Raw genomic sequence first — 13,371 nt, forward strand, 5'->3', positions numbered from 1 at the left:
TTCTGTTGTATTTCGACCTTTATTTCTATTTAAATGTATAAACAATATGTACAAAGTAATGAACTTGGAAATAAGTTAACTGTGTGAAACAAAACAAACCAACCAAAACCAACTTGGACAAGCACACTACAGTAATCACAAAATGAATCTTTACAAACATGCCATTAGGATTGAAGAATAACACACAATTGTGCTCTCACATAGACAGAAGCGCAAAAGCTTCACACGAAACAAGTTGTCATTGTGATAAATTGTATCTTTTACAGAAGATCAATTTTCTTAATCCTCATCTGTAGACTTGTCTCTTGCTCTAGCAGATTGTGACCTAGATCGAACCAGCAATATCAAAGAAAAACATACACAATTAACAAATCAATGAATACTGCATTTTCACAAGCATGGGGCGCAACGTGTTAAATGGCAGTCTCCGTAGCTGGTTCCATTTCTGTATTTAACACAAAACAGGGCGCACGTGACGATGGGGCGAGTCTTGTGCTTGCCACATTACAACAGACAATCATAAAAGTGTGCATATTTAATATTACAATGGAAGCAAAATCGAGTTTTGTTGTGGTTTACTTAAGTATTGATTAGAATAAGACACAAATAAAACAACATTTTAAGAAAATAACTGGTGCAAAACTCACTTTTTTATTACCTGTAATCCATATCAAACAAAACAATTTAAATCCTTGTCCTGACCAGAACAGCTTTGCTATATCTCCATGAAATACTTCACTTTTTCACTTTCAGTCACTTACCGTGCTGTATAGTTCCCTGGAATTGATGCAGGCTTTTGCGAACATCCACACAGACACGTTAAACCAGGCGTGTTCAATGTCCGGCCCATGATTGATCACATTTTTACTTCCTTGTTGCCTCTTTCATAAAATTATTAATATGTGGCCCAGCGGCTATGTTGACAGCAGTAGAAAATACATTTGTACCCAAAAAAAAAAAAAAGAAAATTCACCGTTTCACCAGATGGCAGGAGCCCTTTGGCCACCTTTGCCCTTGGCTTTCTGTGATAATTTGAGCCCACCCCATTTCCGACATGGCGACTGTAAATAAAAAAAAAAAAGGAGTTTTTCGTGAGAGCCTCTTCTTCCAGGACAAGTGGAAATTGGAGGTATTTTTTTCACAGAATTTGGAAACAACTGTGTCTGCCTAATTTGCCGGAAGGCTGTGTCTGTTTTCAAAGAATATGATATCAAAAGGCACAGCCAGACTAAACATGCTGACTACAAAAAGCTAAACTGAAACAAACGCTGTGAAAAAGCGAAGCAACATTGAAGCTGTTTTAACGACACATCAGGGCTTTTTCACGAGTCAAATGAGAATGCTACAAAGGCAAGCTATGAGGTTGTGACGCTAATGACCAAGCATTCCAAACCTTTCACGGAGGATGAATTTCTTTAAGACTGTTCAAAGAATGCCAGTCTGAACTGTCAGCCCTCACACATTTTCAGTTTAGCAAATCTGGCCTACTTTTTCAAAAGTTTAGACACACCAATCATCATCAATCCATTCTTTTCATTATAATCCACCGAGAGTTTCTGTGCCAATGTAGTGCTGGTCTGGACGGAAAAATGACACACTTCATTGTTATCGTCTTGGTGCTTTAATAAAACAAAAGCTCCAAGACAATAACAATAACTTTCAATTTGCTAGATACGCTTTGGCGTTAGCATGCAAGAGCACTTTTGCAAATTGCGTGTGATGTCACGTGTCCTCTTCTGCACAGGGGGACACAGGAGATCATATACATGTCGCATTTAGTTGAACATGTGAATGAGCTCACAAAAACATCAAATTTCACCCAAAAATGTTACAAGTCTATAACTTGGGCATGGCTCAAACCTGGGACTTCCCGGGCCACCGAGTGGGTCTCCGACGGCGGCCGCACAATTTGAAGAAAATCTGAGCCTTTTATGTGTGCCTTGTGGTCATGAAAATACGGTAATAACCTTCTGGTCATTTCATAGAAATGAAACAATAAAATGCTTCACTTGGTTTTTGGTCTGTTTGACAGCAAAAGGTGATGTTCTAAGCTCCTCCTTGAACTAAGTTGGAGCAAATCAACCAATGGTCAGCTTTGATAGTCATAATCAGCATTAATCAAGCTGCTAATCTATAACTTCATGAGGCGTGTTAGCGTTCCGCTTTAGATGAAAAAGCAATTCCTATTGGCCATTTACATGCAAATTAACCCCTTAACGTTCCAGTAAAATCCACCAAAAATCCCAATATAAGACGTACCCAAGATATATTGAATGCTTTTCTTGAATCTTTTGGAGAATAATGACTGCAAGTGCTACTAACCATGAGTAATCTAAGAACACACAGAAAGGTATTTATCCCCCGCTTGATTTTTTTCTCCTTCTGCAATAGAATGCCTGCAGATGAGTATAGCATGGGCAGCTTAGCTGGAAAACTGATGAGACAATAGTATGAAACCTTACTATGTCAAATTTGATCAAAATCTGAAAAACTAAACATTGTATTTTACACATTTTTCTAATGGTTGGTCTAGGCGTCACAGCCCTAAAAACTTTGCATTAGTGTATTTCACTCTGGCCAGTTTTTAGACATTGTAAAAGTGTTGTAAATGTCCAACTTCTCTTTCCAGATGTCAATCACTGATTGTGCACACTTGCACATAATAATAGAGCATAAAAATGGATCCCAGGTTGCATTTACGCATGTTTATTTTCGGCATGGATTTCAATATAGCTCGTAAATTTGCGTAAAATTCAAAGGGAATTTTATTTGCTTGCAAATGTGTCGATTCACATTTTAATTGGCCACATTTCGCAAAAATGTTTGAAGCCAAATTGGTCATGATGTTTTTTTTTTTTTCAATACAGACCAATAGGTTGTCACACGCTTAGGAATGTGAAAAAAATCTAGCAATTGGCCAAGAGTGGTGTCAATCAAAAGGTCAGAGAATAACGGCCGTATTGGAAATCATCTGACGACTATTTTTAAAATGGTGTTATGGTGCAAAACAAACGGATTACAACAAGAATTGTGAAACGATGCTGGAATGCTTTTAGGCAGATGTTTTTTTTATCTTGTGAAGATTATTGTGTGTTTTGGAATAAATATTTTACACAGTTGGATTCATTCACTGGACATTCCAGGATAAAACGAGTCCATCTTTAAAGTGAATCATCTGACTACGAGAGCACATTATTGGTGAGCTATGTTGGGTTTAGAGTTTTAGGGTGTCCTGATTTAGACTGATAGTGATGTTTATGTGATGAGTACATTTTGAAATGGTCTCAATTGAAGCTTTGCCATCATATAGGGCAAGATGAATTTCAGTGACTGGCGACATCATACAGACACAACTTTATCAACAGTCTGGTGGCCCGGCGGCGGGCTCTAGGGACGTTAAGGGGTTAACACCTAGGGAAGTAAGAACCATTTCTTAGCTCTCATGCTGTCGCGCACGTGTCGGTCGCCGAGGCTGCGCACGCCTCCTTCAACTATCAGGAAAGTTTGAAATCCTTTCCGCCCGGCTTCTCATCAGGGCGTGTAAGCGGGCGGGGGCTGAAACTGGTTGCTGATGTCGTACTCGATGGGGAAGGTTTCGCTGCTGTCCTCCATCTCTGAGAGAAGTTCCAAGGCTTGCTCCTCCTCCTCGGTGGGGTAGTGACGAAGAAGGTTTGCGGCTGTGGCCAGGATGGAGGCACCGCCAGCCCCCGCCACCAAGTAGAAGCTGATGGCGAAGGTTACGTAGACCAGGGAGCCATGGTTCTTTTTGTGCTGTTGCTGCAGCGACAATACCAGCTCCGAGGCCCAGTAGCAGAAGCCAATGACGGTGGCGCATTGCAGCACTGCGAGGAAACAAACAAAAGGGAACGTTGTTACAAAAAAATAGACGGACCGCACACAGGAAGTTGACTTCCACTATACATCATTAGAAGGAAAGCATCTCAATTATGTGTAGAGGAATTACACTGCCACAAATAATCTCCCCTAACCTTTTTCCAACCACTGACTCTGCCAACAACTCGAAAGACCCACATTCATTCAGATTAGGTAACCAGACTCTCCAACTGTATAATAGATTTGAAACCCCAAAGTTTTCATGTGTTTACAACCCCCCATCCTGTTTTTCCGCCACGTGATGTTTTGTCGGACCTAAAATTAGGCGAGAAAGGATTTCACAACACTGATTTGCTAACACAGTGAGTGCTTTTGTCAACAATGTTCTTTATTCTTTAGTTTTATTCAATTTTCCTTGCCATGTAAATAAAAGTTTTTTAGAATCAAATCACATGCATTATTTGTGTGTCTAGATGTATTCCTTTTGTACAAATCAATTATCACCCATATCAATCGATAATTCAAAGTGAGAAAAACAATATGTTTAGAGTATTGCTTCCTTCGTGATAAATGCTAGTCCCACCTTGAGGCTATTTAGAACCAATTTGTGTGGGCAACCGTGAGCACCAACTGCTGGCCAGAATAGTAACTACCGAATCAAGATTCTGAACCAAATAAATGTTACTAAGAGCAATTTTCTCAACAGTTATTAAAGACAGGTTGAGCGTTATGCCAGACTGTTCCTGACAAAACTATTTGAAATTCAATGCATACTGAGCAAAAAACAAACCTCTGTTGTAAAAACAATAAATATAAGACATTTTTTCCCTTAAAAATGTCCGCTGATTTAAAAAAAAAAATCCACTGTAGTTTTTCAAATTCAAACAACAAAAATCTTGACTTCAGACTGCTAGTTTAGTCTACGGCTGTCCTGAAGCATGACTAAGTTATTCTGCAGGAATAAACCACTTCAACGTTCACATTACATTTCAGTTTTGGTAGAAGTTTGCCACATCTGGTTTGGGACAAGCACATGTTTTTTGCTCTTTGAAGACTGAGGTACAGGGGGGCAGCAGAGTCCACGCTAGTGTACGTGACATACACATTATTGTATGAGTGGAATCCCATATATGGAGTGCACAAAATGCTGTTGGTAGTACTTCCACTTTTGTTTGGGTGGGCACCGCCCTCCTTGCTCCCCCTGCATTACAGTATATTGTAGTGACTAGACAACATCTCCTGAGTCAAAAAGTCATGTTAATCAGACTGACCAGTGAGAATATGTGCAAAGGCATATCTCCGGGTGATCTTAAGCGCAGGATACTTAGGTCCAAAAACATCCAAAAGGAAAGCAGTCAGGCTGCAAAAGATGCCCAGAAAACAGAAGGCCGCAATGACACGAAGCAGCAAGATAGTCTGCGGGTTCATGCAGTAATCTGAAAGAGAGACGTCAACATGATTTAACAATAGACAGACATCAGGGTGTCACATATGACGTCAGGTCCTCGCCTTGTTTTACCTTCTAAGAGTTTAGGGTCTATGTAGCCCAGGACATCTGCTACCCCGAGTTCTTGTCTGGGGCAGATGCCTCCGTGAATTCGGAGCCAGGCAGGTTCGGCTAAAGCGGTGCAAAGGGCGGTGATGGAAAGAGCTCCAGGCAGAGCCGAAACAAGACTCCGCTCTGGTTGCTTCGGCAACGAATTGCCTCCTCTCCTTCGTCGACCTCCAGGAACGCTCGAACCCGGCGGAGCATACATATTTATCCGGTATCGAGGTGTACAATAACAGATTTCTTTCAGTTGATTTATTCAAGTTTCCAATATTTCCTTTGGAAAAAACGTGACGGATTAACAGTTAAATATTCCGATCCCCGCAGTCCCAAATCGGCCCTAATTATTTCAGTTTAGGTAGAATGGCTCGCCAAACGCAAATGAACAGATGGCCTTGGGGCCTGTTAGCTCTGTAAAAGCGCCTACCGCTAGCCCAAGCAAATGTCAGATACCTTCGAAAATAAGACAAAAAAAGACTAAATGTACAAAACTATCAGATGTTTCAGTCATACTGATTTTTTTCTTTTAGTAAAACTGATGACGACTACGTTATAAAAAGAAAGCAAAGAACAAAACAAAATGTAGCCTACTATCGCTTCCTGTAGATTTATTGACTTCCTTGTTCTCGATGTTCTTCTTCCACTTACTTTGGGGCAGAAAAGGTTCAGTGCTTCCCCCTTGTGGTCGCCGGAGATAGGGTCTGGTTGAGGTTGGGCAAATTAGGGTTTTCCACAAAAGAAGCTGCTAAGAATAAGAATATTCCATCTATTCACAAAATATCTATCTATCTATCTATATATATATATATATATATATATATATATATATATATATATATATATATATATATATATATATATATATATATATATATATATATATATATATATATATATATATATATATATATATATATATATATACAGTGCATCCGTAAAGAATTCAAAGCGCTTCACTTTTTCCACATTTTGTTATGTTACAGCCTCATTCCAAATTGTATTAATTTAATCTCTAATCTCAAAATTCTACACAAAATACTCCATTATGACAATGTGAAAAAGTTTTTTTTTTTACTTTTTTGAATTTATTAAAAATAGAAAACTAAGAAAGCACATTTACATAAGTATTCACAGCCTTTGCTTAATACTTTGTTGATCCACCGTTGGCAGCAAATACAGCCTCAAGTCTTGTTGAATATGATCCCACAAGTTTAGCACACCTATCTTTAGGCAGTTTTGCCCATTCTTCTTTGCAATAAGTCTCAAGCTCAATCAGGTTGGATGGGAGACGTTTGTGCACAGCCATTTTCAGATCTCTCCAGAGATGTTCGATCGGATTCAAGTCTGGACTCTGGCTAGGCCACTCCAGGACATTCACGAAGTGGTTCTGAAGCCAATCTTTTGAGCTCTTGGCTGTGTGCTTTGGGTCGTTGTCCTGCTGAAAAATGAACCTTCGCCCCAGCCTGAGGTCAAGAGCGCTCTGGAGCAGGTTTTCATCCAGGATATATCTATGTATTGCTGCATTCATTTTTCCTTCTATCCTGACTAGTCTGCTAGTTCCTGCTGCTGAAAAACATCCCCACAGCATGATGCTGCCACCACCATGCTTCACTGTAGGGATGGTATTGGCCTGGTGATGAGCGGTGCCTGGTTTCCTCCAAACATGGCGCCTGGCATCCACACCAAAGAGTTCAATCTTTGTCTCATCAGACCAGAGAATTTTGTTTCTCATGGTCTGAGAGTCATTCAAGTGCTTTTTGGCAAATTCCAGACGGACTTTCATGTTCCTTTTACTAAGGAGTGGCTTTCGTCTGGCTACACTACCATACAGGCCTGATTGGTGAATTGCTGCAGAGATGGTTGTCCCTCTGGAAGGCTCTCCTCTCTCCACAGAGGAACGCTGGAGCTCTGACAGAGTGACCATCGGGTTCTTGGTCACCTCCCTGACTAAGGCCCTTCTTCCCCGATCGCTCAGTTTAGAAGGCCGGCCAGCTCTAGGAAGAGTCCTGGTGGTTCCAAATGTCTTCCATTTACGAATAATGGAGGCCACTGTGCTCATTGAGTCCTTCAAAGCAGCAGAAATGTTTCTGTATCCTTCCCCAGATTTGTGCCTCAAGTCAATCCTGTCTCGCAGGTCTACAGACAGTTCTTTTGACTTCATGCTTGGTGTTTGTGCTCTGACATGCACACTCAACTGTGGGACCTTATACAGACAGGTGTGTGCCTTTCCAAATCGTGTCCAATCAACTGAATTTACTGCAGGTGGACTCCAATTAAGCTGTAGAAAGATCTAAAGGATAATCAGTGGAAAAAAGATGCACCTGAGCTCAATTTTGAGCTTCATGGCAAAGGCTGTGAATACTTATGTAAATGTGATTTCTTAGTTTTCTATTTTTAATAAATTCAAAAAAAGTAAAAAAAACTTTTTCACATTGTCTTAATGGAGTATTTTGTGTAGAATTTTGAGATAAGAGATTAAATTAATACAATTTGGAATGAGGCTGTAACATAACAAAATGTGGAAAAAGTGAAGCGCTGTGAATACTTTCCGGATGCACTGTATATCTCATCTCATCAGCCGTACCGCTTATCCTCATTAGGGTCGCGGGGTGGCTGGAGCCCATCCCAGCCATCTCCGGGCAGTGGGCTGGGGACACCCTGAACTGGTTGCCAGCCAATCGCAGGGCACACAGGGACAGACAACTCATTCGCTCGTTCACACGTAGGGACAATTTGGACCAGCCATTTCACCTGAAATGCATGTTTTTGGAACGTGGGAGGAAACCGGAGTGCCCGGAGGAAACCCACGCACGGGGAGAACATACAAACTCCGCACAGGAAGTCTGGAGCTGGATTTGAACCCACGACAGGTTCCCATGACATGAACTGTGCCGCACAGTATATAATATATATATATATATAACCAATGGCTGAATTTATCACATACCGCCCATTTCAAGGCAAGAAATTCGAGCCTGTGTGCAGGGTAGTTGAGCTGGGAGCGAGAGAGCGTCTTACTTGCAAAGGCGACTGGTCTGGCTACTTTTCCACCAGGTGGCAGCTGTGACAGGACTGCTCCAATCCCATCAAAGGATGCGTCGACAGCCAGAATAAATGGCGCATCAAAATCTGGGTGGGCCAGAGTGACACCTGTCACGAGGTCGTGCTTCAGTGTTTCAAAGGCGTTCTGGCATGCATCGGACCAATCTGCAGGCGTCAGCTTCACTTGACCTTTCTTGCGGGCTCTCTTGCGCTTATGCTTGTCACCAGATTCAGATGTGAGCCTGAACAGAGGTTTTGCCTTCGCAGAACATGCTTCAATGAAGCTTTGGAAATACATCACCATGCCTAGAAAAGATCTGATTTTACTAGGGCATGGCGTCTTGCCATCCGACTCCATTAGATCAGCGACTTGTACGTCATTTATCGCTCTCACTTTCTCGGGGTCAGTCCGAATTCCATCCTCACTGATGACATGCCCAAGAAATTTCACAGTCCGTCTGAGGAAAAAACACTTTTTGGGTGCGAGCTTGAGGTTGTGTTCCTTAAGGCGAGTAAACACCATCTGCAGGCGTTGGAGTGCAACTTCCTCTGTGGGGGCAAACACCATCAGATCGTCGAGGTAACATAATAGGCTCATGAAATTCTGATCACCAAATATTGACATCATCATCCTCATAAATGTTGCTGGGCTGTTGCAAAGTCCCTGAGGGAGCCGGTTGTACTCGTGAAGGCCGAATGGTGAGGAGAATGCCGTGTACTTTTTGTCGTCAGGGTGCAAGGGGACATTGTAGTAGCCTGACGTCAGATCCATTGTGGAGAAAAAGGCATTTCCCCCAAGTGCGGCCAAAGCATCAGCTTGATGCGGTAGTGGGTAGGCATCCTTTATGGTTCTTGCATTAAGCCTTCTGAAATCAGTACATACCCTTAGTTCTCCATTCCGCTTCCATATGAGAACAAGCGCAGATGCATAGTCGCTAGTCGACTTCTGAATAATTCCTTTCTCTTCCATCTCGTTCAGAGTCGTCCTCAGTTTTTCATACTGACTTGGTGGTATACGTCTGTAGGGTAGACGGAACGGCTTATCATCAACAAGGTGGATACGATGTACAAACTCTTTGGCCTCTCCACAGTCCATCTTATGGCGAGAAAAGATTGACTCGAATTGTTCGATGATATGAAGGAGCTTGTCTTTACACTGCAGCGAAACCTCACATGACTTCAGGTCAATGTCTTGCAGTCCCAGAGCTTCCAATGCACGCATCATGTCCTCTTCTGACCTGGGTCGGACCTCTTTGCTCTGTACACTCTGCACGTTGCACTTGACCTCCTCTGCATTGGGCAGGTCTTCCGCTGCGATACAAGGAGACACATCTGCAATTTTCCTGTTTCTTCTCAGCACCACAACTCTGTCCGTGGGATTAAAGACTTTAACAGGCACCCATCCATCTCCCCAGAGTGGAGTAACAACTCGTCCGACAAGGACTTGTCTGGGCGCAGCCTTAGATTGGGTTGGCTCAACGACCACTGTGCTGCCCGCTGATGCCCCGGCCAACTCAGGTAACTTGCCCCAAATAACGTACTCGGTCCGTGGATTCAGCGTCACGCAACTCTTGATCTTTACTGTCCCTACCTTGTCTGGAATGCAATCACCTCTCCATCTCTCTGTGTTGGAAAGCATTGACAGGAATTGACTGTGGTTATCGGACAGACCGTTGTCAGGAGTGGAAACTAATCTCCAATAGCCATCAGTACTTTTCAATTGAGTCAAAATATATTTGATGGCATTGCTGCCAAGGATCATCTGTTCTGTCTGGCCTGGCACCACCATTACTGGTATTATCATTTGGCACCCGTAAACTGTGACGTGAATGTCGTACATATCTCTGGGAGAAACTTGGTGTCCACCGCAGCCTACAATGACATAATCATCGGCCGTGTAACTCATCATATCAGGGAATTGCTGCAGGAGGTACTTAGCTGTGTCCTCACTTACTGTACAAGCCATCGACCCGCTGTCCAACAGCGCTCTGAAAGTGGGGCCTTCTTGCACAAGTACAGGTGTGTAAAACAGTTCGTCAGTCTCCGCTATTCTCTGAAACCCCTGAAAGATCAGCTTCTTCGATGGAGGTATCTTGTTGCTATACAACTCATAAATTGATTTATTGTCTTGCATGTCAGGCTTCACATTAGTGGTGGGAGGTATACTCAGTTGATCTGCACTGTTCTCCCCTAAGCGCAGATCAGTTAGTTTCCCTGAGGCAGCGGGACAACTTTCGTCACTGGACAATCACGTCGAGAATGCCCTGGGGCATGGCAGTGAAAGCAAAGGGGACCCCTCTCACCCCCATCATGGACTGTTCACTCTGCTAGCCTCTGGGAAGAGGTACTGCAGTGTGCGGTGCAGGACCACCAGGCTCCGCAATAGTCTAGTCCCCCTGGCCATTAGACTGTTAAATGGTCAATCTAACATATAGTTAACTTAAATCTAAACGGCTGCTAATCTGACTTTTGCACTACTGGCAGTTTTTTTTATAGCTTGCCACTCCTTGCACATTGCTCTCTGCACTATTGTAATTACAGCGTTATTGTTACAGTGTTAATGTTACTGTGTACCTGACTTGTTAACCTGACTGCCCATATTGCACATCTGGTTAGCTACTCTTCTTGCACTATCGGCACTATGGTAAAATACTACACGTAGCCAAAATACAATACAACATTATTTATATCTGTACATTCAAGGAAACTGTGGGGGTCAGATGCATCGACATTTCGTTCTGTATACACGTGTACTAGAATGACAATAAAGTAGATCTGAATCTGAATCTGAATCTGAATATATATATATATATATATATATATATATATATATATATATATATATATATATATATATATATATATCTCATCTCATCTCATCTCATTAGCCGTACCGCTTATCCTCAGTAGGGTCGCGGGGGGGCTGGAGCCCATCCCAGCAGTCATCGGGCAGTGGGCAGGGGACACCCTGAACTGGTTGCCAGCCAATCGCAGGGCACACAGGGACAGACAACTCATTCGCTCATTCACACCTAGGGACAATTTGGACCGGCCAATTCACCTGAAAATATAATAAATATATATATATATATATATATATATATATATATATATATATATATATATATATATATCCATCCTTCCATCCATTATCTGTACCGCTTGTCCTCAGTAGGGTCGCGGGGGGTGCTGGAGCCCATCCCAGCCATCTCCGGGCAGTGGGCCGGGGACACCCTGAACTGGTCGCCGGCCAGTCGCTGGGCACACAGGGACAGACAATTCGCCTGCTCATTCACACCTAGGGACAATTTGGACCGGCCAATCAACCTGACATGTTTTTGGAATGTGGGAGGAAACCCACGCAAGCACGGGGAGAACATGCTGGATTTGAACCCATGACCTCAGAACTATGCCGCACACGCGCTAACTACTTTGCCGTGGTGCTGCTTCATACATATATATATATATATATATATATATATATATATATATATATGTCACATATATGTATATATATATATATATGTCACATATATGTATATATATATATATATATATATATATATATATATATGTATATGTATATATATATATATATATATATATATATATATATATATATATATATATATACAGTGGGACCTCGCTACTTCGCGGTTCGACGTTCGCGGATTCAGAGCTTCGCGGTCTGTAATGTTTTTTTTTTTTTCAAGGGGCGTCGCTACTTTGCAGATTTTCACTTTTTGCGGGAATCCCCCTCGGCCGACGACCCTAGCACGGCGCGCTGTTCTCGTTTCCCGGTGTTGTGCCCAAATCCGACTCCCATACAGAATTCCCCACCCTCGCGTGAACGCACATTCTGCTGCGCTTCCGACAGGCCGGCCTCCGCGCTGAGCGCCCGACCCGCTCGGCTTGTCGCGGTGTCGTGCGTATCGCGCCCGAAAGTACCCGCACCGCGGGTTAGGGGCTCGCTCGCGACCCTAATAAGGATAAGAGGTGCAGATAATGAGATGAGATGAGATTATTCTTTTTTTTTTTTTTTTTTTTGAAAGGGCATCGCTACTTCGCAGATTTTCATTTTTTGCGGGTGGTTTTGCTCCCCATTAACCGGGTCTAAAAAAATAATAATTAAAAAAATAATAATAATAAATATATATTAATATATATATATATATATATATATATATATATATATATATATATATATATATATATATATATATATATATATATATATATATATATTTTTTTTTTTCTTCTTCTTTTTGAAGGTGCGCCGCTACTTTGCGGATTTTCACTTATTGCGGGTGGCTTTGGTCCCCATTAACCACGATAACCGAGGTCTTACTGTATATATATATATATATATATATATATATATATATATATATATATATATATATATATCATCTCATCTCATTAGCCGTACCGCTTATCCTCAGTAGGGTCGCGGGGATATATATATATATATAATATATATATATATATATATATATATATATATATATATATATATATATATATATATATATATATATATATATATACATATGTATATTATTATATATATTATTTATTTTTTTCCCCATGGCCTGGAGTTCTTAAGGATCTCAGGGTCTCCCTGTGTCGGGTGGTTGTAGAGTTTGGAGCAGTATTCTGTCTATCCATTCATGATCTCTTCCTTCAGTTAGCTTATTCCCTGCCTCTTCCTGAATTCTGCTGACTTTTGCCGGTTTTGTTTGTGTGATGTATTATAAAATCTGGAAGGCTTTCTTTGAATTGTTCTTGTTGAGGCTCTCTTCTAACTCCGAGCATTGGTCTTCGATCCATTTGTCCTTTGCTTCTCTCAAGCTTTTTCTAATTCTCTTTTTGGCGTCTTTATAATTGGCTGCTCATCCAGGGCTGTTTATTTCCTTCCTTAGTTCTCACCTCGTGTTGAACAGTTG

General features: G+C 41.6%; 2 protein-coding genes and 1 long non-coding RNA gene across 3 annotated transcripts in view; 2 read left to right on the forward strand and 1 right to left on the reverse strand.

Moving 5' to 3' along the window:
• tmem127 (transmembrane protein 127) lies at nucleotides 1–6,026 on the reverse strand. Its single transcript, XM_088335336.1, has 3 exons — nucleotides 5,354–6,026; nucleotides 5,106–5,270; nucleotides 1–3,842 (listed from the first exon to the last, which is right to left on the reverse strand). Exons 1-3 carry the CDS (start codon nucleotides 5,589–5,591, stop codon nucleotides 3,532–3,534), a joined length of 714 nt encoding a protein of 237 aa, XP_088191462.1. The 5' UTR covers nucleotides 5,592–6,026; the 3' UTR covers nucleotides 1–3,531.
• The window catches only part of LOC148364968 (uncharacterized), a 253,508-nt gene that overhangs the window by 96,052 nt on the left and 144,085 nt on the right, over nucleotides 1–13,371 (forward strand). The gene's annotated exons all lie outside the window — the stretch shown is intronic.
• The window catches only part of ciao1 (cytosolic iron-sulfur assembly component 1), a 26,383-nt gene continuing 18,365 nt past the window's right edge, over nucleotides 5,354–13,371 (forward strand). The window contains exon 1 of the mRNA XM_088335334.1: nucleotides 5,354–5,600. The gene's annotated coding sequence lies outside the window, so the exon portion shown is untranslated. The remainder of the gene's footprint in view (nucleotides 5,601–13,371) is intronic.

This window comes from Urocampus carinirostris, chromosome 5 (genome assembly GCF_059441175.1).
Source record: "Urocampus carinirostris isolate Australia breed hairy pipefish chromosome 5, RoL_Ucar_1.0, whole genome shotgun sequence".
Taxonomy (NCBI): domain Eukaryota; kingdom Metazoa; phylum Chordata; class Actinopteri; order Syngnathiformes; family Syngnathidae; genus Urocampus; species Urocampus carinirostris.

Excerpts from the sequence above, each read along its gene's own strand:
- tmem127 (XM_088335336.1), bottom strand. The coding sequence starts at position 5,591 with ATGTATGCTCCGCCGGGTTCGAGCGTTCCTGGAGGTCGACGAAGGAGA. Across the intron at positions 5,271-5,353 it reads AGACCCTAAACTCTTAGAAG|ATTACTGCATGAACCCGCAG; the intron begins GTAAAACAAGGC and ends TCTCTCTTTCAG. Across the intron at positions 3,843-5,105 it reads CTTTGCACATATTCTCACTG|TGCTGCAATGCGCCACCGTC; the intron begins GTCAGTCTGATT and ends GTTTCCTCGCAG.